Source organism: Pempheris klunzingeri, chromosome 2 (assembly GCF_042242105.1).
Source record: "Pempheris klunzingeri isolate RE-2024b chromosome 2, fPemKlu1.hap1, whole genome shotgun sequence".
Classification (NCBI taxonomy): domain Eukaryota; kingdom Metazoa; phylum Chordata; class Actinopteri; order Acropomatiformes; family Pempheridae; genus Pempheris; species Pempheris klunzingeri.
The window spans coordinates 17,296,729-17,324,353 of NC_092013.1; the positions used below are offsets into that span (position 1 = coordinate 17,296,729).

General features: G+C 41.9%; 1 protein-coding gene across 1 annotated transcript in view; it reads right to left on the reverse strand.

Moving 5' to 3' along the window:
- Positions 1 to 2,859: 2,859 nt before the first annotated feature.
- The window catches only part of snta1 (syntrophin, alpha 1), a 30,919-nt gene continuing 6,153 nt past the window's right edge, over positions 2,860 to 27,625 (reverse strand). Inside the window, exons 2-8 of the mRNA XM_070843943.1 lie at positions 26,869 to 27,054; positions 8,374 to 8,569; positions 7,844 to 8,033; positions 7,355 to 7,485; positions 6,670 to 6,866; positions 5,067 to 5,254; positions 2,860 to 4,537 (exon numbers count right to left, since the gene is read on the reverse strand). Coding sequence (XP_070700044.1) covers positions 4,445 to 4,537; positions 5,067 to 5,254; positions 6,670 to 6,866; positions 7,355 to 7,485; positions 7,844 to 8,033; positions 8,374 to 8,569; positions 26,869 to 27,054 — 1,181 coding nt within the window. The 3' untranslated portion in view covers positions 2,860 to 4,444. The remainder of the gene's footprint in view (positions 4,538 to 5,066; positions 5,255 to 6,669; positions 6,867 to 7,354; positions 7,486 to 7,843; positions 8,034 to 8,373; positions 8,570 to 26,868; positions 27,055 to 27,625) is intronic.

Consider the following 27,625-nt stretch of genomic DNA (forward strand, 5'->3'; position numbering starts at 1 on the left):
AAACAGTGTGAATTAAATCTGTGCTCAAACATTGCACAACTGTCACGGCAGTCCTTTCATCAGGAAGGTGCCGACCTTGATCGGCCAGTCTGATCTCCAGTCTCTGCTCTCTGCATTCTTTTACGTCTACATTCGCACAAAATTCCTGGTTATTGTGGAAATTTAAATGAAGAATGAAGACCACGATGCCCAATTGGTAAAATGTGCCTTTCCCTTCTTATTTAGAGTCAATAGTTCTTCTCTTTGTGTGCGGTAATGTTTGCTCTCCAGGCTTCAGCACAAAAGAAGGGATTGCAGAGAGTATTGTATCCAGTGCAACATTTTCTCTCAGCCCCCTCACTTACTAACATCATATTTTCTGACAATTTTCTCCCCCTTCCTCTCTCTCCTAAGTGCCCTTCCATTTTTGTTAATCAAAATATATTCACACAATCTCCTCCTCCTCTCCAGCAGATCTGAGAGGCTGATTGGCAATTTCAGCAGCAAAACCATAGTTCAGGGGAAAAAAAAAAAAAATGGACGCAGCCAATCTGAGAGCTCCCTGCCGTTACCATGGGAACACCTCAACAAGAGGAGTGAGAGCTGAAAGGGGAGGGACGGGAGAAAGGAGAGAGGAGATATGATCAAATGTGAACACTATTCTGATTTGATAGGCTCATATATACAACTCACAGTGTGTTATTACTAGACTCTCCGGCTTCCATTTGTTGTTCAAGCGCACACATGCAAATAAATGTGTTTAAAAAGCATATGCACGCACCCCCCCTCACACACACACACACACACACGCACACAAACTCACACTTTACACAGTAACAAACAGCATCTGCACCTCACTGATAACACTGCCTCATGGCAGTAAAAGCATATAAGAGGGGACTGTTTGCGCACTCCTCTCACAATGGCTAGCAGCAGGCCTAACCGTCTCCATCACACACCCCGCTGACTTAAGCATCTCATCATCATCATCTTTGCTCGGCCCATTCTGCAGATCTGTCTGGACTTAATAAAACTGTCAGACCACCAACTGGCACTGTTAAATAAAGACAGCGTGCAGACTAGATCTGCTGCTCAGTGGAACAGCTCGTTAAAGACCATGAGATACGGCATTAAAATTTGCGGCTGGTTATGAAAAGTGCATTAAGACTGACTTAGAAGGACTTCACATGACTGTTTGAGTTTAAGAGCCATTATGACAGACAGACAGACGGACAGATAGACAGATAGATAGATAGATAGATAGATAGAGCTACTGTAAGGCAGTGGAGCACAGGCTGAAAACACAGCACTGACAGTGGGTTTAGTAGAGTTTTTTTAGATGCCTGCTGCTGCTCCAAAACAGGTTGCGAGAACAGTGAAAACAATTCCAAAACAGAGAGCTAAAAAATGCTAAAATGTTCTGTGGAGCTGAGACGAAATGCCAAGTGAAGTCAAGTGGGTTTTCACAATCCACATTTCATCCTGTGGTAATATAAGAATATTCATTAATGCAGCTTTAACCGGCAAGCCACCAGTCTGTAAAGCAGATCTTCTGTTTAATATTTAAACTTTGTCAAGAATACAAATGTTTTCTGTTGTGCCTCATTCGTCGGAGAAGCATAGAAGGAATTAAATAATCAGGAGTGACATTCATGAGCAGGGGTGTCCAAACTTTTTTCACTGAGGGCCACATACAGAAAAACATCCAAAGGGCTGGGCCACTCACTAGAAGTGAGCTATATTGCTAACTTTAATCCACTAGAGGTGATGTATATCGCCTCACCTCTCGTGGATTAAAGTTGGCAAAATCAGTCAAATGTAGGTAAATTCTGCTTGATAACTGAATATGATTCAAGAAAAAAAAAAAAACAGCTTTTCCATTAGTGGGCTTTCATTTAGTAGTTGTGGTACAAGCTGGTCTTTGCCTTGTAGGCTCTTGTTCAGTGTGTTCAGGTGATCAGTGAGATCCACTAAAAATGCCAACCAGAGAGGGTCACTGAGCTCATGAACAGGTCGGCCCTTCTCTCTCCAAAACTGGTCGATTTCCGATCTCAGGAAATAAAACCGCTGCAGCGCAGTGATAAGAGATGCCTTCAGAGTTCACAAAAACTGTACGGCAGATTTGAGCAAGGCTGATTGGAACCACACGTTCACGAAAACTGTCAAATTATCATACATTTGGCCTTTTTTTAGATTATTGATCGTACATCGTACAGAGGGCAAAATCATTGTACAAATACGATAACTATCGTACACCTGGCAACACTGTCAGAGAGGGAAGCTTGAAATAGTCTGTGCTAGAGCCCTGGTGCTCGAATCAACAGCCTTACCTCCACTTTCTTGCCCCTCGGCGGACACCGTAGTAGAGGCCATTCCTTTGCGCTCACCGGAGCTCCATCCTCCACACAGCTCGTCCCATTTAACTCCGATCATGCCAACTGCATCTGGCAAAGCTTCAAAAACATCCTCACCCGTCGTGGTGCTCTTTAGACTGCTAACATCAAGCAGCTCCTCCGTAATGCAAAAGTGATCATCATTAGTTATTAGCTGTGCTCTCATCGCACACCGCGTCTGAAACTTTCTACACTCACTTGCTCTCTTACGTTTCCTTGATTCTGCCATTTTGGGTCACCTGTAGCACATTTCTTCTTCAGTTACTCATTTTATAGAGAAGCTGCCTCGTTCAAGACAGTTACTCCACCTAGTGGTGAGACTAAGAAGTACAATACAGTCCAGCGCAAGTTCCATGTGTGGGCCGTGTTCCAATACATTTTTAGAATTAGAAAGGGCCGATGAAAATTGGACCACGGGCCGCAGTTGGCCCGCGGGCCGTAGTTTGGACACCCCTGTTCATGAGGTATCAATGAAGCACATGCAAAGTAAAAGTTAACAAAGTTTATTACATGTGTATATACAAACAACCCTGCAAGGCACACCTTTGTTTAAATAAGAATATACAATACATTTTATTCTTCAAAGCAAACAAGTTAGTTAGTTTTGAAATATATATTAATACACGTCTGTGTAGTGTTGGACATACAGAGAAGGCCCCAGGTTGTGGATGTTCAGCCAACACAAACAGTAAAGACAAAAAAACAATCTAATGCTTTGTGATGTAAACAACTCAACATATTGTATATGGTAAATGAACATATTTAAATGCTGGATAAATTATGTAAAAATGATTTATCAGTGCTTTCTGATGAAGCCAGTTCGTCCTCTCTGCTGATTGAATTGTGAAGTACTGACAAAAACACTGTACTTTAAAAAAAAAAGCTTATTGGAGAGCTAAACTCTGAACCTGTATTGTACTTGAAAGCTTATTCACACAGAAGTTGCTTCGCTGGTTGGCCCTCAGTCAGCCAACTGCTGTCATCTATCGGTGCATGATTATGGGACAACCTTTGTCGTAGGACTCTAAAAACACAAGAGCTCTTCTTCTGTACTTCACGCAGGCTGAAATGAAATGAGACTGCAGGTTCGTACTGTCTGACTGAGACCAGGGCCAGATTATAAGAAGGTTTCTCTTTTGTTAAAATTACAAGTTTTTATCTACTTTATTTGTTAAGCTAAACACAATTTCAAAAAGCCTTTTATGATATACTCTGTTAGTCATTTCTCTTTGTTAGGCCGCGGATTATGAGCATGCTTAAAACAGGGAAGGAGAGAGAGAGAGAGAGAGAGAGGGGGGAATAAAATAAGAAGATATTCAGCTGCAATGAAAAATAAATATGATTTGGCATTTGAAAGTTGTCTTAAACACAAGAGCATGTAGCTTCTTTAATGAAAATCCATACAAAGATATGGTTATAGTTGTATTCTACACATTCAGTTCAGTATAGACTATTGATCATGTGGTGATCAGTCATGTTATTCTGTCACTCCACTGAAGCTGCCTTTTTAAAAAAAAAAATGTTTGTCCAACATCAATCAGGACATTTGTGAAATAACTTTTGTTATGACTGCTCACAGTGCATAAAGAAAAGATTGAAAGATGAAAGGATGCTCATGACAAAGGCCTGCTGTGACTCACGGAACAAAACAAAACCGAACAATGGGGCAGAAAAACATCGAATGGTTGGGACTTCAAGCTTAGAAACATTAAGATGCAGGCTGTCATATTCACACAGTTTGCCATCATAAAGAGTCATGACCCACTGTAACAGATTTGACAGATGTCAGATCCCTTAAATGGCTGCTGACTTATACTGTCTGTAAAACCTCTCTTTGCCTCACAACTACAAGTTCAACAAAGGTCCATCAATGTTGCAGTTTTCTCTTCCTTCCCTTACAAAGAGCGGGAGGTGCCTGACCAGGGACGATAACCATAGAGGCCCAGGAAGGCTGAAAAGAAGGGGTTAGTCAACATCTTTTCCTGGGCCACATCCTCTGGAGTTTCAGTCTTCTGGGCTGTGTGTTTTTATTGAATATTCCTATTGTTGATGTTTTGGATGGTTAGCCGTTATCATGCCAGGAGGCCAAGTCGCTTGACCTTAGCAGACAGAAAAGAGTGGATGATGAAGACTATAGTCTTGGGGCAACAGTGGAGGTCCAGTTGCTGAAATGTGGAGGAAATGTAAAAAAGAAAAAGTCAGAAAAGGAACAGATATAAATTGTCAATGTAAATGACAATTTACATTGAAAAATATATAAAAACAGGTTCAGAGACGTGTTCAGTAAAGTTAAAATAATTGCAGCTTCTAAATGAAAGTTCATTCTTGACCTCAGAAATAGTAGTCAGTACAAGGTTTTAATGGAGTTTTCATGGCCTTCATCAGTCACAAGAATGGCTCAGGAAATCTCAATGACAACTGAGCGAACACCATCTCCTGATGAAGACCATGAAATGCGGTTGAAAGCTCTGCAAAAGACTAATGAGTTGGTTGACCTTGTGTTGACAAAATACATTTCAATACATATTTGGTTGTTTCATTTTTAAAAACTTATAAATGATAAGTTATCAGTGCCCTAGTGGTAGACGTTTGCCTTTAATGCAGTTATACATTATATTTATGTCAATAACAAACAGCATTTCACAATGCTTAAAGTGCTACACGCTGAGAAAGTCCAATGAAAGCATAACTTACAATCTCAGCCTCGGGGCCCCCAAAGTCAAGGAACATCATGCGAACTCCGTCGTCCGAGGACATCCTTAGGCGCTCGAAGGGCTGCTGGAGCAGAATACTTTTCCTGACACCCATTTCCTCCGTGAATAATGTGAAACCCTCATCAATGTGCACTCCCAGGGTACACTCCTTCCCATTCCAACTACAGGCTGCACCGAATAGATTAAAAACAACAGGAGTTACTTAGTGGTAGAATAAAGGAAAGTAATTATTATATATCAAATATATCTGGATTTTTTTTGTGCTGTGAGTGTGTGAGTGTTACAGTGTGGGTACAGACTTCTTTGCTGTACCCTATGAAACACTTAAAGCATAGAAATATGATTAGAGAGGATAAACAGATCCCTCATCCGAATCCTGATACTCACACTGAACCGTTTAGGCTGAAAGTGTTTTGCACCACCTCATACGACCAGCAGAGGGAACTAGAAGAACATGACTGAATGCGTGCTGATGCATGTCTCACACAGTAGGCTTACCGAGTTTCCAGAGGAAACTCTGATGACTACAATGCAGAATCTGGATCATGGAGGTATGAAGAGCTGAACTGTTACTCAGTGCAGACACGGGCTTACAGGACACAAAATACACAGCGGTGCTCGAAACAAGGAAATATGTTTGGCTCCTCTCAGGCAATTCTTGAAAATCTAATACAAAAAGCTTTTAAAGACATGCAGCCAGATGAAATCTCTAGAGATTGAGGATATTCTGCTAAAACAGTAGGATCCATGAATAATTGTGCAAGAAAAAACTAATTGTAACTCCTAATCCTGCTTTGTAAGTCAGGCTCCTATTATGTATCGAGATGTTTGTGTCTCTCTGCTGAATAAAAACAACATCTTGTGCTCGGGCAGCAATTGTTTCGATTGAATAGATCTGAGGTACATTCATGGAAATCAACCAACAGAATCACCATTTTTGATTCCCAGCAGATCAGAATTGAAAATATAAGCATGTTTTACTGCGTGACAGTTGCAAACAAACCTTTCACAACACATCACAAACACGACGGCTAAGATTTATTTGTCTTGGGCTAATTAGGGTAAAAGACCTGTCAATCAATTTCAGAAGGGCAGCAGCGTTGTGTTTGGAGTTGTGGTTTGTTCATATTCATATTCATTCAGAACATGAACTGTGCCTTAAAACAGAGCCCTTTTTATTGATGCAAGTTCGTTTTTGCATGCATATTCTCTTTTTGGGGGATTTTATAGAGAGACTATGATCTGCCTACAGTGTACAAAAGTACTGTTAGTATATTTATCATTTCTATACATTTTTCAGATATCATAGTGATTTTACGCTTGCATAATTTAGTGTTTTGGTTTCTGATACTCATCCTAATTCATTTTAACAAAGGGTAACCCACTGGGAGTCAAACCTTGAGCATTAGATGTGCCAATCTCTGCTCACTCAGGCAAGGACGAGCAATACTCAAAGACGAGCAAACACAATTTATGGCCCCATAATTCAGAAACTAAATTTCTACTCGAAGGTGGAGGGGCTGTGTAGCGAAAATGAAAACATTGAGTCAAACAAATCCGTGTGTGTGTGTGTGTGCGTGTACCTGTGGTGACCTCCTTGATGTGCTCTGCCGCATTGTGGCAACCCTCCACCAGCAGATGAGTCCAGGTGGACAGCTCCTTGGCAGAATCCACCCTGAACACATGGGTCTCCACGCCTTGCTTGGTGCCAGAACGTAGGCCAAATGAGAGGTCAGAGTCCAGGAGGGGAGAACTTTTTCCTGGACCAGAGTGGACGAGTCTACAGGCGAAGGGAGAGAGTGTGAGAGGAAGGTTAGAGAGGATGAGAGTGAGGGTAATTAAGATTCATAGAAAAAGATGGTCCAGGAGAGCAAATGAAGGGATGTTCATGTTTGTGTCTCATAATGGCGAAACGCGAGATGTGGAGAGCACAGGAGAGAAAGAAGGGAGGAAAAACACATGACTCACAGTTTCTGGTTCCACTAATGTTTTCCAAATGAATGTGATGTCATGTGGCAAAATGTCCAGTAGTCCAGTTATGGAAAGAGTGAGGGTGTGCTCTCGTACTGAGCCAAAAAAAAAGCCCCAGAGAGTCTGTTAAACTCCAAACTGGGCTGCTCAGGGTGGAGGACGGATCTGTTAAGTTTATTAAATGCCCAAAGTATGTGAGTGTGTTTGTGTGAGAGGGAGAGACGGGAGAAGCAGAGAGAGCACGAGCGTGTTCATGTCTAGTGCTGCATGTGGCGTGTGCATTTGTGCAATGCGAACCTGGTTGCAATGAGCGGGTGACTCTTAGTGGGGCTGCTGATGCTCTCTTTGCTTTCAGGCAGGGAGGGATACAGGAGCAGGTCTCTGTCAGTCAACATAGCCAGTACTGGTCTCTCTGGACCCTGGGTCACCTTTGTAGAGGAGTAGGAAAAAATCATTTAAAGTCACTCGTGTGGCACTTCATGGTCACAACACATACAACCTTCGTGACGGTGATGCTGCAATCAGCAAGTTGCGGTTATGAATCTGGGATCAGGCTGTTGCACGACCATACATAAACTTGTGCATGTGCTTCCTGTGCCTCTGTGTTGCTGCATGCACTTAGGTTTCAACTTAAAGCTTCAAAGCTGTCCTTAGGGACCACATAAGCATATAAAAGATAGAAAAACAGGGCACCATGAAATACTAAAAACAACACGAACAAACACACGATAAACACAGAACACCACAGAGCCGGCCTCGCTGTATGAACCATGCATGCCTGCCTACCTGCTCTGTAATCCAGCCCACATGTTTGACCTCCATGCCAGGCTGCATGCTCTTCATCTCCTCCTTCACTCGTGGTAAAAGGTTGGCAGCTCCAGCCTGGATGGCATTGTACCAGGACTGGGCCATGGCTGGGTCTTTTGCCCGCAGGAACACAGAGTTCTTTCTGCTGGACGAAATCACTTCGAAATACCTGGCAGATGAGATGAGAGGAAGAGAGAGAGAGAGAGAGAAGAGAGAAGAGAGAGATAGGCAAGCAGGGAGACAAAAAGGAGAGGAAAAAAATTAAATGGGCAGTTAGAGAAATAACTGAGGCAGAGAGAGGAAAGCTCGAGGGTGAAGAGGAGGTTTCAGATATCAACAAAGAGAATTTGTGAGCAAGATGGGGCAACAAGTTTTACCTTTTACAGTTTTCTCTTTAAGGCATTTTGTTATTTTCAGGCTGAGCTTTTTCGCTGCTTTGTTTCCTGCAGAAATGTATGAGCTGAAAAGTCAAACATTACGTAAGGCTGTAAACTTCGAACATGCAGTACCTGTTTTCTGTGTCCGGGGGGCACTGTTTTCGTGACACCATGCACATCTTCAGCGGGATGCTGCGGGGCTCCTTCACCTCAGCGGGTGAGAGCTCAGTGCCCCTCTGAGGTGTGGAGGGGGGAGACTCCCAGGGGAGGGCGGCCCCAGGGGACCCCGAGTTTTTAAAGAAGGCCGACATCTCCTTGATGTATTTCACTGGAGCGGAGCAAGAGTGTGGGAGAGAAAGAAAGAGAAAATTAGATAACGTGGACGGGCAGGAGAAGTAGAGGAGGACAGAGGGAGGGAGAGAAAGGGAATTTGAGATATGAATATGGAGCCTGAAGGTCTGGAGATGAGTTGAAAACAGTAGCAGCACTTAGGAACAGCTTTAAAAAGGTGCAGAAATTCATCTGTGAAGAATCTGCTGTCACTTAACATTTCTCAGCCACAATATGGTGCTCATCATGCTCTTTTATAATAAAGCAGCTATTCCTAACATGCAAACCATAACCAGGTGAGTTAGATATGCTATTGTTTTAAAAATGAACACCCTGACAGAATGATTTACGTGCTCTTTAATGTTGTATGTTCACTGTATGTGGGTGATTCTGGCGTTGGGTGGGCATGTCTGCAGCATCATTTGAATGCGAGAGGGGATGTGATTTCCTCCAGCTGTGCCCCGTCGCTGTGGCATGTGTGCTCTGATGAACTGTGGTTTTTAATCTTCAGTTTTATGCTTCACCTCAGCACAACCAGTTACACTTTGGAGGCAAATAAAGCGATTCATTGATTGAATTTGGTTCAGTAACCGGTCAAAAGAGGTATTCATGCTATCTTGGTGATATGAGTCTATAGGGTCAACGCTACTTTCAGACTCTACTGTACACTGTAGGACTGACTGATTGTATCTTTTGTACATCCATAATTACAGGGAAAAGGGGCAATGCAACTCTTCTTGGTTTGTTTCCACATAACTATAGTGGCCCGATATTTTTGTATAACTACTGTGTAATCTAAAAACATGTTACCCAATAATTATTTGCAATATCTTTCATATTTACAAAATTGTTATCCCTTAAAAATGAGACTTCATATTTTGTTCCACCTTAATGACCATACCCAGTATCCTAGTGGCCCCTGATGAGAAAATGTGGGCCATAATTACTTAAAAACACAGCTTTTGTTTTGTTTCTCCGTAAGTGCAATATCGTATTTATAATTATTTGTAAGTAATACAAGAGGGAAGGGGTAGAGCGAGATGAGAGGAAATGAGGGAGAGTGAAGGGCAACAGAGGTCCCTGGCTGGATTTAAACGAGGGAAGCTGCAGCCCATGATCAGCGCACCAAGTCCCATAATCACAAGTTTTGCAGGATATAGTATAGTGTTACCAAATTAATTTGTCATAACACTTTGCCATACTGCCCGGCTCTATTCTGCTCACATCGCTTTATGAAATGCACAGGTTCACCACTGCACACCTACATACGCCTACACCTACACCCATGCACACTCACACACACGGCTTCAGCTCCAGTCCAGTGGGCTGTGGTATGGGTTTGGCAGAAGTAGCCACTGCTGGAGTAAAAATAGCCCGGAGGACATGGCAAGGCATGAGGCCGAGGGCTGAAGGCAGAGCTCTGGTTTCACTGGGGAAGTGTGAAGTGCCCTTCTTGCACAGTACAAGAGGCATGTAGCCAGAGGGCAAGTTGAAGAGTCACAGACACACGACAACAGCAGTGAGAGAGGGGGCTTCCACCATTCCCAAAATAGAGCCCCTACAAGTCAGTCAGTCAGTCAGGCAGGCAGCCACGCAGCTATTTTGTTGAAACATCAAGCACATCACATCTACGACTGTGTAGTGGCACATTCTCTTTGTGGTTTTATTCACTGTAAAGATTGTACTAGTAATTTGGATTTTTATTCCTCTCTCCTATCAGGAGGCGGCAGAGTGACGCAGTGATTTAAGAGAGGGTCAAAAGTTTCAGAGGAGTCCGTTTTTGAGGAGTATCTCTGAGCACCTCCAACACACCTGCTCACTCATGATAAAGCTGCTTCCTAACATTAAATATGTGCCATCTGTCAGTTTAAGCTATGGCTCTTAGCTTTCATACTTGGTGTCTGTTGTGGAACAGTGTCACGTTGCCTCTGTTTGAAAGGACACGACCGCTACGGATAATGTAATGTAATGCTCATACGATTGGCATCCAGCCTGTGAGAGGGGGCATCGCAGGAAGTCTTGTATGATGAGCAAGGCGAGAGATCGTTCACTGATCTCTGGCTTGCAAAATGTTTTCAATGTGAATATGTCAAACCCCCCAAATTTACAGTAAAAAAAAGAGTCACTTTTTTGTCTCGCATGATTGGTTCCAACGCTACATTCAGAAGTGTCAAATGGAGGAACGAGTGCTTTAAAAGGCAAAGTAGCTGCATTCACAAATGTTTCGTGGTCCTAAATAAGGAAATTGCCAGGACAACATAATGATTCTGCTTCTTATACACACAACGTCCCATGAGTGTTTAGGCACTCCAGTGCACGTGTGAAGTGACCTGTAGTTGGTGCAGAAAAAGGCATGAGCTAAATGTTACAAACTTAAAACATACAGTAATCTCCTCTGAGTCAGCAGAATATTTACTTTTTCCCATCTGCACCTCTTTTCCTTTTGAAAACTCTCATTCATTCTCGGTAATATTGCCCTGGATCTCTCATCTGTCTCTAATCTTTCCCTCTCTTCACAGACGAGGCCAGTCTCTTTTTAATTTGGCTGGGGAAGTGGACTGTTTCAATATCTGAAAGCTAAAAATCTTTGGCCATTTAAGGTTTTTTCTCAAATCTATAAAGAATAATTGAAAAAAATGACTCGCATACGTTCTCTCTCTCTCTCTCTCTCCCTCTGTTTCTCTCTGTCTGTCTTACTCCGCCTTACCCCCTCACTCTCTTTGCTGGTTTAACGGCACCCTTTTCATGTATGGTTTCCTGGGACCAACATTTACGACACACACAGTCTGGATTTTACGCAAACACTTGCTCTCATTCTCACATGAGTAAACACACGCCCAGACACACACACAAATGAGCAGCACACAGCATGTACTTGTCGACTCAAACCCACCTCACATTACCCTGATGCATCTGAAGGGCCCATCAAAGTATTTTTCTATCAGAGAATTTCACTCGTTTACTCGCCTCATGTGCACGATGCAAACTCAGCTCAGTGTACCGAGACAAAAATGTGCATTTGTCGACAAAACCAGACATACCGAGGATGTGTAGACTGGGAACACGGATCAAGCAGCGAGCAACCAATATGTACCAGCTACAGCTTTGAAGTAGCTGTCAACTTGCATACGTAATGTTTCATGGAAATGAGCTTCTGTCCATTTGTTCTTGTGCCAAGCCATTGATGTTTGTACCATGGGGTAGCCAACTGCTTCCTTGTTGCTGGACCAAGGCCATTCAAAATTGATGGGGTCAATCTCAATATGGCAGGCTGGGCCACGAGACTGGGAGTGGAAATGGGATTGCCTACGTTATTGTTTCGAGTGAAAGCCATCATAAAGGGCCTCCTGAACCCTGCAACTATACTGAATAAGAAAGAGCTGCATTATTTGTTTGTTATTTTGAAGTCCCTTTATGAGTGGCAGCATAGCACAGCCAGACAGGTAAAGATTGGCACTTCACTGATGCTATCTGTAGAAGGATGTTATGCTATTAAGTTATGTAACTCACCATGCATTTTGAACAATGAAAGTTTCTTAATAACTTTGTCTGAGAAAGTAAGGTGTGAGAACGCAAGCATGGCTGTAGGTGCTAATATCTGGCACGTAAACAGTGTTCTATTCTCAGTGGTCGTTACTCTTTATTATGTAAGACCGAGTTTATGTCTGTGTCTCAAGCTGCACAATATGCACGGCAGAATAGGCTGGGGGAATAAACCAATCATAGCAGGTATAAGGAGATATTTACTTTTGTAAAGAGGCTTTACTATTCACCTACAAAACGATGTGGAAACGATCGCATTAGTGTTTCCCAGATTAGAAATGTCAGGCATTGGCTGTGGCCCCACATAACAAATCGGATGAGATAGCTTTCAAACAGAGTGGTGAATGAATAGGAGAGGAGAGAGGGATGGAGAATTGAAGGGGAGGAGGATAAGAATGAACAACATGGAAAAGAGAGAGACAAGATTGAGAATAAGAGGAGAGAATATGAGAGAGGCAATACAGAGAGACCGAACATACAGCTAAGCTCAGCCAGAAATGTCGCCATGAATACCAGTGGCGGCACATTCAATACAAAGCTAAAATTAGCTGAGATGGCACTGTTATTACTTTAGCTTATCTGGCAGCCAGTGAAACTACTTTTGTACTGTGTGTTTGTGTGTGTGTGTGTGTGTGTGTGTGTGTGCGTGTGAGGAGTGTCTTTGCTTCTTCTGCAGAATCTGCCACTAAGCTTTTCCTGCTAAAGTCTTTACATTGAACCTCACAAATCCTGACCAGACATTTCCAGCCAATTCAGTTTTGAGTTGACACAATTCACTTAACTGTGGTTTGAAAAGCTTTTTCTTTTTCGTTTCCACTCCCCTGGACGGTCCAAACTGCCAAAGCACAAGTTTAAATTTTCAAATTGTGCTCAACTAATACTTTCCATTGTGTTGATTTGATTTCCTAATGTACGTTCGTATACACACACACACACACACACACACACACACACACACACACACACACACACACACACACACACACACACACACACACACACACACACACACACACACACACACACACACACACACACACACACACACACACACACACACACACACACACACACACACACACTCTTTGAGAACTGCTTCCACTGGTATCTAATCAGAAAACCAGCAGGTTTGTACTTTGCATTCATTAACATGCTTCTTGACTTGGAAGTGAAAAAGTACCATTGGCTTGTCAAAGGCGAAACAGTGCTTCAGGGCTAAATGCCAGCCCTTCCTCCCCCGGCCACTGGTTACCGTGGGAGCTGCTGGAATGTCACTGGCCAGTCAGCGACCTCAGAAGCATGCTGTTGGCTCTGTAAACCATGTCAGGCGAAGAATGCCCCAATGTTACACCACCAACGAGGAAAGATGTCTTGGGCCAAAACAATGTCATAAATAACCGTGCAACACTACGGAACACTTCGCTGTTTCTCATGCAGTACATTGAGGTCAATCGAGGTAAAAGGCGAAAACATCATTACTGAGCCCACTTATCAAGTCTGCCAATCACAGATTAGATGGTGTATAGAATTAGAATATTTACGCTTTGAGACATTTGCGGTGTGGATTGTGCAAAAGAGAATACAACAAAATATTACAAGGATGTTGCCGATATTTCATAGATTTAGTAAACAAGCATATGCCTGCCAACAGGAACAGTTGAGCCTGACCGATACGACAGCATGATGCTATTGGGCAACTTAAGCTCATCTCACATCAGATCAGCCCACATGTTGGTGCCATACACCTGTTTATTAATGTACAGGGTTCGCACAGCATTTTAAGAGCAAAATTCACAAACATTTCAAGCACTTTCAAGGTAACTATGAATGCAGTTGAGGAGATCGATGTAACAGCGATCAATGTATTTGTCACTATTTTACTAGCCGTTTATATTGAGTTTCTATGTTGTGATCATGATTGTTATGCGGCGTGAGACTCCAGGAGACAACAATAACACATGACGACGGGATTGTTTCATTTCAAATATCAAAAGATTCTTGGTTTACATGAGTGACTGTTTAAATGAAACGGATCATGTTGAAAATCAGCCATTTTTCAAGGACTATATTGAAACTTCAAAGCACATTCCTCGGTTAAAATTAAGCATTTTCCAAACTTTCAAGACTTTGTACAAACCCTGAGTGTAAAGTATCTGTCAGTAATTCTAACTTGAACTATTAATAGATAGTTAATATTAAAATATAGATTAGAACAGCTTAATGGGATTCTTATAAAAGTGTCTGTTTGAAATTTGTTAATATCCATATCAGCCTCTATCAGTCAGGTTCTCTACCGCCAAAAAAACACGATTGTTTTTCTTCTCTGTCATACTGAATGCTCAGGTGGTATTTCAAGGCATGTGTGTACCCGTGCGAATAATAATAAAAAAAACAAGCTCCTCCTTTCAGTCATCTCTGTGTGCTCAAGCACAGGTTTATATGTCCCCAGTGTTTCACTGATTAATGCGTGTTCCGGTAGCGTCAGTCTGCCGAGAAGACTTCCCCCTTTCTGAATGATTTAGTTAATTTCATCTTTCCTATAGCTCATCTCGTTAAAATCATGGATAAATGCCAACCTTGGGTGTAAGGTATGGTATGAGGCTAGGAGAGAGAGTGGGGGCAGAGCACACCGAATCAGACTTTTAAAACTAATTCACATACTGCCAAAGCACAGATTTGATTACTTTGCATAGTGTGTCAGGAGAGTTAATTATCCTAATTCAACAAAGTGAAAGTGAAGTGAAGGAAACTTGAACAGGATCTGGCAGAGGACAAGAACAGAATGAAAGGGAGCTTCAGCTGGAGACATTTCCACTTTACTTTCCAGCTTTTTTTTTTTTTTTTTTTATTTTGCGTCTGGAGATCTGTTTGCTGCCTAAAATGCAAATAAACTCAATGTCCCATTTATAGGTTCGTGCATATTTGCTCAGTGTGATTCAAAGCGGTCACTTGGTGTGTGACTTAAGAACCTCATTTACAGTTCATTTTCATTCATAATGAGGCACATGAAAGCGATGTTAACATCTCCTTAATTTTAAATAGCGATGGGCTTTGAAAGGAAACTGATACAATTTATGCCACTGAAAGTTACATGATAGACTGTAGAACGATGCACGTAATAACCCACTATATTGACTATGTTTTATGCAAGTGTATATATGAAATCCTTGAGGCCACGTTGAAAAACACAATAGTAAAAGTTATCAGCAAACAATAAATGTAGGTTGGTTGGGACAGCAGTTTTTAAAAAAAGCTGAAAAAGCCATTTATATATTTACTTGTTTGCACTTGTGTATTTATGTATTAGCTCATTTATTCTGAAAAATAGCTGCACACACACACCGACCCATGCCTATTACCCCCCCTTCTTCCATCCCCAACATGCACATGCTGCACAATACTGTGAGATGGTTCAGTGGAGTCTGAGCCTGTAATGAAGTGAGAGAGTGGCACAAAGACTGGACCACCAATTTATCAGGGGCCCCGGATCAGGGCAGTGGGGTTCAGAGGGGGACTCTTAAGCAAACTCGACGCCACAAAGGGAGAGAGGGTCTGAGAGAGAGTTGTGATTTAATAAAGCTATGTTATTTTATGGGTTAATCCATTCCCTCACTGAGTCTAAGCACAATGTCCTCATGGGCCAGCAGCTCTGAAGGGAAAGGAACCAAGCTTTGTGCCCAGAGGGTTAGAGGTTTCACAACAGGGATTCAGGGCAGAAACAGCTACAGTACACCCCAGGATACAGAAGAAGATGAGTGGTGTGGACACTAATTATTCTCTGATTATGTCTGATGACAATTTGATTTAAATACAACACTGCAAATTGACTGTGTTGCTCTTTCTTGGCCGTTTCTGTCCAAAGTTTTTAAATGGATAATGCATAGTGGCAGCAAGTTTGCTACACTGAGAAAAAAAAAAAGATTCATATTTATTTGCTTTTCATGAAAACAAAGCCAGCAAAATAGCATTCACATTACTCTGCTAACATTCTTTGTCACTTCTATTATACACAAACAACACTACGGACAGAAGCTTGAGCAAAGCTATTCTGGCATGATACTAGAATATTTAATGTAAGTGTCACTACTGTGGAATTTTCCAAATAACTTGCAGCACGGAAGTAAAAAAGTTTGACTTTTTTACTTATGGCTACATTTGTGACTGTTTACTTTAACGAACTGGAGCACCAGATGGGTGGGATTTATTTCTCAGGAAGAGCCAAACACATTGTCAATAACAGTGCACATCTTCTTTTGTCCTGGGGAGACCCACACATGGGCTGTATGAAGGCACTAAAACACACATTTCAAGTATAAGTACAACCTGGCACACATCTGAAGGTAGGAATCCGAAATTGGAGGTTTTTCTGTAAAGCAAAGGCAAAAAAAAAAAAAAAAGGCACATCACCATCTCGTCTAAGTCAGTGAAAATAAGTTTGGATGTTCATTTTCTAATGGGATTCCTACCATTAAAAATGTGTTTCCAGATACACCAAGTGAGCTCGTCTTACTATATAAAGCTGGCAGCTTAAGGTGAATTTTTGTGCACGTCTTTAATCTGTTTGTGGGTGTTGGCGTCAAACGTATAGTGGTGAAATGGAAGCAGAGCGGAGCTGGCCAGCTATCTTTCTGCCAGCTACTGCACACTGGAAAATGTGCAGGCAAATTTGCACTACATTTCTTTCCAGACTCATATTCACAACTGCTCCCATTCTTCATTGTCACAGGGAACTTCACTCATCTCATGCGAAAGAAAGAAAAAGACAGCAAAAAGAAGTTTTTATCTCCAAATTAAACTACATGGAACAGTGAAGGCAACTGAACCCCCCAATAAATCAGACTTAATGGACCTGCACTCTGCACTGAAGTGCTCTACAAAACAAGTCTGTATCAAGATAATGATACATCTGAAATTAACAGAAAGGCCTTTATCTTTTTACTCTTAAATAAGTCACCGGGCAACCTTTTTTGATCAAGACTATCAGAGCTAAGGAGAAGTAGCTTTGTAAGAAACTGGAGGGATGTGGCTGAGGGATTTAGTCAGACTTCAAGGGGAAGGTTTATTTTCAAAGTAGTAATTATACTGTCACAGGAGCGGGAGCCAGAAAGTTTTAATTGGGTGATAAAGTACATGCATATCATTTGCATGACTATACATTATTGTAGGCAGTTATGACGTCACTCAGTTTGCTTTAAGCGGCTAACACTCCACCATAATGTCCAAAGGTTCCACAAATCATCCATGCAGCTCCAGTATTGATACTGGTTTGGTTCGTACATTCAGATCTTTACTTACTAGTATGATTTTTTCTAGTTTTCTAGTTGAGAATCGGACCACATAATCAAGTTTTACCAGTGTATTAATTGTGCACAGGCTCATCAGTAAACCATCCGTGTCTGATTTCACATGCTCCACTGGAATATTGTTACATGCAGATGTACTTCTCAACTAGCAATTAAATTTGACAGGCAGGTCAAATTAGAAAAAGGATAAAAAAGGATATGTCCAATTCAGGACTTTAAATTGGTCTTTCAGTTATGAGAGAGGTAGGTTTTGTCTGCAACAATGTCTGATGGACGCTGTCGTGTGAGTTTTTTTGAAAGACATACTTCATTAGGTGGCAGTGAAAGCAAGGAATGTGACAAAGACAGCAGACTGAGCCGCTATGGCCAAGGACACACCGATGGACTGTACCAATCCAGCATGACAAGATGTCCAGGCAGTGTGTTTTTTTGGGGCCGTATGAGAAATTAACTAACCCTGCAGGTCTGACTCAGAAGAGAAGACTGTGCAACAGCAATGTCAGATTATGTTGTGAATGTGTGATACATTGTAGCACTAAACCAAAAAAAAAAAGAGAAAAAGGTATGAGAGGAGATGCAGCAAAACAGAGAATTGTGAGAATTTGATTCTAAAATGTTGACGCTGTTTTGCTCCAACTGGCTGTCTGAAGATGTGTCTCAAAGTTTGGTCTAGGACAGCAGTTTTGGATTAAAATTTACTTTACTTTCATCTCAGACAGCCCAAAATCACACAGTGTAAAAGGGCCTTCTTTGAATACTCATATTTCACAATGTAACAGTGTTTTTTTTTCAGGACATTCTCATAAGGGGGTGCACATTCCTGGAAAAAACGAGGGACACAAAATAGTAACACAAAAGGGCTACTAGAAAGAACACCCCAAACCACACAACCATGCTGCTGCTGCCCACAAGATGAATACATTAGGCATCTGCCAGTGGCTGGTAAACCGAAAATATTTGCAGGCTGAAATATATTTTTCAGCCGGCAATATGGCTGCATAAGATACGATGTCATTAAAAACAGTGTAATTAACCATTGATCCACCTTTTTTAAAGGGAATTATAATCATGAAAATTTCAGATGCTGATGTAAAGAGACTCATAACACACATGTACACAATCCCATATACTCTAAATGCTCAAAATGACTCACTAGTATGGTTGTTATTATGAAGAAGAATAGTATTAGTATTATTCATTGCAGTCTGACAGTGGTGGCTGACCTTGTGTGTTATATTTTCCACAGTAGATTTTTACTGTTTTTGCTGAGTGGCTGGTGCTAACTTTGAACCCTGGGATTAGCTACTACGCAGAAACACCAACTGTCACCCCTCTGGCTGGGCTGAGGCAGCTTGGCCCAAAGACCACACCTGAAAATTTGCAGTTGGAAGCTGTGAATTAAGAAAATCTCACTTCCCTCCCTGGCTACCTGTTTGTCCAAAGAGACATGGGCCAACCTCTGAATCAGCGTTACAGGTAGAGATAGTATGCGTGTGTGCAAATTCATGGGCAAGTGCATGTGCTTGCATACATGGACAGTGTTTTTTTTTTTTTTACAGATGATATTATGTGTGAACAGCCAACAGGACTGAGAGAAATCCTGCTTTAGCAACAGAACCTGAACTTAGTACAGATTGAACTTTAGACAAAGAATGAATAGTGCAGACAGGCTTAACCAGCAGCACGCTGTGTCCCAATGAGGAGCTTCAAACCTTCCTACCCAAAGTCATTATATTCCATAAATCACTCACTTAACCAGACTTCATTCAGTGCAGGAAGATAGGGCTGGGGTACACAGCTCTCTACACAGATCTGGTACATCCTCTTTTGAGGGGCTGTATTCATGCACGTCCTTGAAGAGCTTGATTTGTAGATAAGAAATATGGTTTTTAGCCCTAAAAGCAAATTGTAATTCAAACTGCTACTCTGCATTCAACAACCCTCTGGAGGGCCGCCTGTCCCGTCCTTTAATTAATAACCCGCACAGTATTAATGCAACATTAGGAATATGATCTGTGGCTACCTGTGTAGCCAAAGCTACCAATGGGTGATATGTAATGTTGGGGCACTGTAATGCAATTGCAGATTAGAGAACAACTTGTATGCATGCATGCATGTATGCAACACAAATGCTGTCAGTTGAAGAATTTGATACAGGGAGAAGCAGAGTTGTGTGCATGTGTCTGAGAGAGAGAGAGAGAGAGATTGTTGGGAACGCTGACAAAGCATCCTTCAGCTAACACTCATCACAGACACAAATGAACTTCTTCAAATCTAATCTCACCTCAGGCACTCCTGAAACACATTCCTGCTTGTGCATATTGAATTTTCACATTCGGACAGTTTTAAAGCAGCAATAATGTACTTACTTCTAGAGGAATGATGCAGTCAGTGTAGTAACATTTATCAAACTGCAGCAGTGCCCTTTCGGGCCATGGAGACTCCATCCTTGATGGTTAGATACAGTCAAAAGTGCAACTGATGTGTCCACCGGGACTCCATACTAAAAGCTATAATAAAACTCAGATTTAAAATATAGCCTGCATTAAAGACATGACCTAAACAGCGTGTCAACACATGGCTCCAGCTCAACAGAGGTTGTCTTTAATGGGTATCTCCTTTTAAGGGAAGAGCTGCATACTCAATGATTAAATCTTTTCTTTTAATTCTACACATGGGCCTACTGCTTTCTCTAGGATTAAAAACAAATCCTACAAGTCCTTCTGAGTGACAAAAGCACACAGTGTATAGAATAGGTTATTCAAATCACAGAAATACATCACACAAAGGGGAAATTCATTACCATGTTCATATGTCCTATGAATCTGGGAATCAGCAAAGCAGAAGTCATAGATTAAGAATCATAAAGTAGATGTAACCACTCAAACTAGGCAATATGTTCTGGATATTACCTTTTCATCTACTGTGTATCCAGCCTCATATTGTTTGACCTGTGAGCTCTGTCACACAGAGTGTTTGGTGTTTTTATTTCTCCTGTAAAAGAGCTAAAAAAAAAATGCGACAAACTGTTTTATAGAATTGAAGATAAAAGAACTGCATTTGGGTTGTGAGTGTGCTGCTCACTTCACCTTCCTTCATCAGTTCAACTGCAACCCAAGAAACTCACTTAATACTAATCTTTCAAACACACCTTTAAGCAAAGGTTTTGATGTTCAGCTCTAACATCACCCAGTAAAATGATCTCAAAATATCTGACAGTAAGTGTGATTAAATTTGTGGGTAGATAAAATGTTTTCCCTCATGGCGGTGCTCACTGAATTGAACCAAAAAATATATGATAACCTCGAAAGATTGTTCATTTACTGTCACTGAACTAATAAACTTGCTTGCCAGCCACATTTATATACACATTTTAAAGGTTGGGACCAACAAATGTATTCATATATCTTCACTTCACTGCAAGAAAGTAGCATATCAACATTCTTTTAAGTGTTTATTTTTTTCTATACATGACATACTTTCCCCAGACACACTGGACTTTGTACAAAGTCGATCAATATTACACGTTGGCCAACAGTCAAATGTTGATAACAGAAATCGGGATGCTTGACACAGCTAAAGGACATGTCCAAAACACACACCCTCCCTGCTAAACAAAGTCCTAGACACTGTAGAGCTTCCACAACTAAGCCTATTTAATCCATGTGTGTGTGTGCACGGAGCCTGAGCACAACTACCTTAATGAAAAGGACAGGACAGAAAGAACCAGAAATGTCTTGGCAGAGGAAACTAGCTCTCTCTCTCTCTCTCTCCTGGTCTGTCGTTCATTCTCATTGGTGCAGACACACACACAGACAGAAAATTACGTCCCCCAGGACATCCAAGTAAATTCTGCTGAAATTCAGGCTGACATTAAGCTAATACCCCTAGCAAGTACAAAAATGGACCTAACCACATGGAGCAAGACCGTCAAACTTTCTCATCAGACAGAATCCAAAATGTGCCTCTTAACGGCACGTCTCAGTACAATGACAGTATTTGTTTTGTATTGTTGTCCCATGTGGGGAGCTTTTCCCACTTGGAACCAAAAAGACTACTTCAGTCATTTAAGATTGTAGAGTCCTTGGTGCTCTATTTTTACCACTGGACATATCAGAAAAGTTAGTCAGGCACAAGTCATTTCTGAGCCTTAAACGCCAAAACTTCTGTGCCAAATTCAGAAAACTTTACGGTGGAGTCAGCGAATCTGGAGAAAGATTGCCAATTTCGCAAGTCAGCATATTTCGACAGTTAGCATGCAGATTTACCATCCCTGTTGCTCTCACTGCTCTCTTTCTCTCCACCTCATCTCTTTCTCCCTCTCCCCCTGTCCTGTGCACGAGCGTGAACTCCTCCTGTTCCTCATTGGCTGGAATAGTGCTGTTGTTTGTTTCCCACATTTACAGAAGCAGTGCTGTGTGCAAATGCCGTGTTTTTTTCTCAGCGCACACACACCGTGTGGACCACGAGGAGATAATCACTAAATTCGACAAAAATCACTGACTCCACCTTTAAGCTCTGCAACTTTTTGTAACATCAACAATCCTACAAGCACGACCCCAACTGCCCATCAATTTGCTGGGTGTGTGGAGGTGAAAAACTTTTACTTCTCTCTCCTCTCTATTTTTTTCTTTACACGACCTCCATCACTTTTCATGTGTAGATACAAACACCATGAATGCCTTCAAGGAGAGTGTGTCAGAGATCATCTGCATCTCTGCCCTCTCTATTATGAAGGTTTTCCGTCACTCTTTTGAGTGTGACTGCATGGGAACACTTTTTGAATTCAGACATGGTCGGAAAACACATTGCACAAACCAGCTTCTTTCGAACAAATGATGGCCTTTAGCCACTAAACTAGAAGGTCAAGTATGCTACCAGTAACCCAAAGTGGTACACTAACGAAGCAGTTGTACTACAGCTCTGCACGGCCAGTAATCAAGATTATAGGTCACTCAACAAGCCTCACCAGCTCAATCGATGGAGTGTTACATTCTTCCCCTGCACTACGATATAGAGTGTAATAACACTTCTGCCCCCCACATTCACACTTACCTCAGTGACCTGTCCTGTCCTGTCCTGTCCTTTGAAACCCATTTACACCTTGTGCGTGTGTGCGGTATGTATGCATGTGTGTGTGTTATGTAGTTGTATACTTGCATTGCGTGTGTGCTTTTCTGTCAGACCTTGGTTGCCCAGGGAACAGCTTTAATATTGCTGGGTGGGCGCTACACCAGTATCAAAGTCTTCACCCATGTGATGTTGTGCCACGACAAGGATATTTCGCAATACCGTCATCACCGTGATAAATCAATAATAATTCTAAAAAATAAGGCACTTTATTTTCTTCAAAACGGCTTCTCGCCGCCTGTCTGTGTGCTTCGTCTTGCTGCAGGTGTCATGTTTTAACCCTCGTCTGGGCATGTTCCTGACTGAATGCCTCTGTCTCCATCTACCTCCTCCATCTGTGCTACGCAGCATGCTCTGACAGCCTGACAGCCTGACGGCCTGACGTGGGTGTACTCGCCAGAGGGGCAACGGGGTTCAGTCCAGTGCCACTGGGCCTGGCCTCCATGCTCCCACGAGTACCCAACTCAGGGTGGCGTTTCAATATTATGTTCAATGTTTCCTCTTCTGGTCTCTTTGTTGAGTCAAATTCGCATTTGCTGGACAATCGCTGGCGTTGCTTATTTGTTTCGCTGCACTACTGCTATTCATCCCTAGTGGAGGACTGGTGCTGCATTATAGTGATTGACATGAGAGAGGCAAAGAAGAACAAGAGCAGAAGAAGAAAATGTGTGTGTGTGTGTGTGTGTGTGTGTGTGTGTGTGTGTGTGTGTGTTGACAGTGCAGTGAATGAATTAGCCAAGTGGTGGAATGAGAGTGTGAGTAGAATCTAAATTAAAATATGGTAGAAACACAGTGGGTCGGTGCAGAGACCAGTGCCACATGCAAGAGCTCACCCAGCCACTGTAGAGCTGCTTCTACTGTCTGTCAGTTTTTATTCTGCCCCAATTTCTTTTTCATTTCACAATCGTTCATTTTGCTCCAAGTCTAATTGTTTCATGATGTTCTCACACTTATCATTTTACAAAACTGCACCATACAACAAAATTAATCCAGAACTCTACCATAGACGCACATTCAGGTGTAATAATAAGGTGTGTGTGACGGAAAATGTCGAGGCGACCTATGCACCTCTCTTCTCCCTCTTCTTCTTTTTCTGCACAAAGACACTCACACCCACACACACATCTGAAGATGCACTAGATTGCTCTCTATAAAAACATGCACGCGCAGGAATGGACACAGTACATGCGTTCACGCGCTCACACACAAACACACACGGTCAGGCGGTAAATGTCGTTCGGAAGAAATGAAGGCAGCTGTGGTTTTATGGTTTCATTTGGCCCGTTATATTTATCTGACCCTCTCAGGTGTTTACTGTCCTTCTCTCACACAGACACATTGATTATTCCATCACTACTCTGATATGAGGTGCGACAGGAACACAGAGGAAGAGGAACAGAGGGCATCCTATTGGGAACCTATAGTGAGGCTATTTTTTGTTCTTTCAAATAGACACAAGATTGGCTGTGGAAAATTCTTATTTATGGTAAGACGTCTGGGAAAAGCAGGAGGAGGAGGGCTTTACATGTACTCACACTCGCATCTGGGAGTTGCCCAGTGGTGCCCCTTCCTTCTGCTTTTGCCTATTAAGCAACTGCGTGGGACGATAAAATCAATAAATATTATTCATTAAAAATCTATTAAGTGAATATGAGCAATTTTCTTGTTTTCTAATGTTTTTAATTTTTGCACCTAGACAGTTTTGAAGGCAGCCCTTTTAGCCAGCTCCACAGAAATACATAGCTGTCCCAAAAACATTGATCATCTTCATATAACGCTAAAGGAGGATGCTAGATCTTGCATTAATACCTGATATGTGCTGCTGCGACAATCAGAACTGCATGAATCTAAGTGAGTAGAAAACCCATTTAATACATTAAAAACATTTCTTCACTTCACAGGAACGTCAACCAGGCCTCTAATGTGACCCCATTAAATCTTAAATCTAGATTAAATTGTTAATTAAATAACTAATTAACTAATTCAGGTATTATTCCAGATACTTTAATGTGATTGAGGCAGCTTCTCCTTGATATCAGTCAAGGCTGTCAGTGTTATGCATTTCACAAAGCGGTGAAAACTGCCCTGAGCACAGCAGTAGTGTCTTATTGTTTGCCGTGCACATGTAAGAAAGACTGTTACCCTGACCTTTAACACCTGTAACGGTGCCAAGAAGAAATTTCCGACTGTGTTTCTGAGAGTCTTGATAAAATGCCAAAACCAAAATAAACATTGTGCTTGAACTTCATGTCATATGTATTCACAAGTATTCTTATGATGCATAAAATAGCCTTGAAATAAAATCTGAATCATAGAAACCGCGGCAGAAACGCTCATAGCCCTAAAGTGTTGACCGATTCTTTTAATTCCTTTGTTTTGCCAAAAATACTCCAGAGCTTGTCATTACAGATGTGTGTCCTGCAATCTCTGGGTCAGACAGGCACAGACACACACACACACACACACACACACACACATGAAAGCAAAGGAATCACAGGAGATCAAAAAATACATCACAAACACACACACACACACACTCAGTCCTCTGCCCTCAGTCAGCCTCCAAGCCCTCTTTCGTCTCTTCACTCCTCTATCAGGTCCTCGGGGAAAGGGAAACCCATGAAATGATTCCTGACATGACGGATCACAGAGCAGCGCTGGTTGAGCTGTCTGATATCAACACTTTTCTGCCTGACTGTGGACAAGTAAGGCAGGGGGATTTGCAATGATTTCCCCTGGCTGTAGCTCTAGCTGTATCTGCTCCGTTGACTGAAGTTACTGACTCCAGCCCGCTGTGCAAGTTAACCCAAGGAAATGCTGTCACATGGAAAACCGGTAACTGTGGTTTAAGAAGCCCTTTTTTTTTTAAATTTATTTTCGCAAACGGAAAAGTTTATGCCGCTTTTCATGACATGACAGTTCTTCTAAAGTCTTATTTGTGTTTATTGAACACGTTTAAATGTTTCGTTTTAAAAATGCGCAAGCACAAGCTTCTCACAGTTCCTGACATGACTTTGTGGACATACTAGGTTTTCATCTGGAAGTATATGTTGAGAGCACCTACGGTCTGAAGCGTCTGTTCGACTCACATCACTGGACACGAGCGTTTAGACGCCTCTGTTTTTTGACGCTGTGGGTGAGCCCTCGCATTGACACGCGGAGAATACATCGATGAATAGAAAGAATAACAAACAACTGAATGTCAAATTTTATGCCGCCTTGATGAAAACATATTCTATTTGAAAAGTAGCGTCCAGCATAAAACACCACTCAACCATTGCATTTATGCACTCGTTGCATTTGAAGCTAGTGAATTTACAATTCAACCCAGTGACTTGAAGTGCACTTGGCGGAGTGTGCAGAATTCCTGTGATGCAATCAAATGGCAAGAGGAAAGATTGTTTTTAGTCCCTTGCCCCGTCCTTATAGCCAGTCAGTAGACCACATCTGCTTTTAGACAAATGTGCACAAACAAACACTTGAATTCATACGCAAACACATCCAGCAGATGACCAAACTGAAAGAATGCGACAGTAAAGGACAGAGAGCGACACAGAACATTAGCTCTGGCAGCTCACGTGAATGAGTTAGAGGAAGAGGAAAGACAAACACCTGCCAACACCTGCTGACTCCAATGCAAACTGTCCCGTGCACAGCAGGTCTTGCCCTGTACGTTCTCCACAGTTCTCAGTTCAGACATGAACTTCAAGTACTTTCTATCAGTGTCAAAAGTGTTTGATGTTTGGGAAGCCTGTTCATTAGCATGCCGAGACGCTCAGAGGTGTGAGCCACAACAATATTCTTGAAATCTGAGTCTTTAGTTTCACAGTTTCAGTTCAACTCATTATTTGGATGTTTCTAAGGAAGTCTGATCAAAGGTCTGATTTAGATTGTCTCTCTCTGCTCATCGTATACGGCCCTTAAGGAAAAATCAGCCAAAGTGCTGGAGAAATGTATCAACACCTATCAAGGTATCAAAAGTTCCCGTCGTTTCCATCTGTGTATCTATTTGGAGCTGCGGAGTGCAGACGGAGTAGGTGCAAGTGCTCCCTCAACTTCATGAAAGATAAGAATATTGTTCTCTCCTACTCTGAGGGTTACATCGTTAAAGAAATACGAAGTACTCCTTTATCATGCGGCACGGAGAATGTGTCTCATAGTTAAGCCCTTGTTTCCTTTCACTCTGCAGAACGTCTTAACAGCGAAGCAGAGACAAAATAGACGAGAGACATTCGGAGAAAGACTGCATCGGACAAAGAACAGTCAAAGAGCCGATTCTGGGTTTGATTTTTTTTTCCTTTCGGAGTGAAAAATATCTTACCTTCAAGGATGACTTCTTTGCCTGTTTTCTTCAGCGCTTGCACAGCCTCGTCGTGTGTGGCCTCCCGTAAGTCATAACCATTGACAGACAATATGGCGTCACCAACGTAAAGCGCCTCAGTCTGGTCAGCGGCCAGGCCCTTAAAAATCTTAGAGATGAGGATTGGCATCTTGTTCTCCTTCCCACCTGCATGACAAGAAACGGAAAAATGTTGCTGTTTCATCTCTATATTTGTTCAGGATGCTGATGCTTTACATGCATACATAGTTACATAATGTATATACATAAATACAGACATTCATTCATACATGCAGCTGGGAATCAAGTTCCTTTCTTAGACATACAAACTGCAAGAGCCTCTCTTGTAAAATATATTGAATCCTGCGTTGCCCTTAAAAATGGTCATTTTCAGACAAAGTTAAATGTCAGAAAAAAATGAACCTGCAAGTTGCTCTTTAACACTTGTGTCCACTAACTACATGCCGTGAGACTGATAATTAGCTCGATAACTAGCACCCATTCCACATCTATTTTGATTCAAAATACTGAAATCCTCATATTTGAACATTAAAGGCGACTTCAGTCACTTAAACTGCAGAGAGCATGAGGACAGACACAGACAGCAGCAGCTACCCTCCTGTACTAACTTCTGCAGTTTCCTCTCTCTCTCCCTCTCTCTCTCTCTCTCTCTCTCATTAAATGAAGGTCAGCCTAAGCTGATGGATCTGACTCTTGCTGTGGGCTTCTACTCTTCATG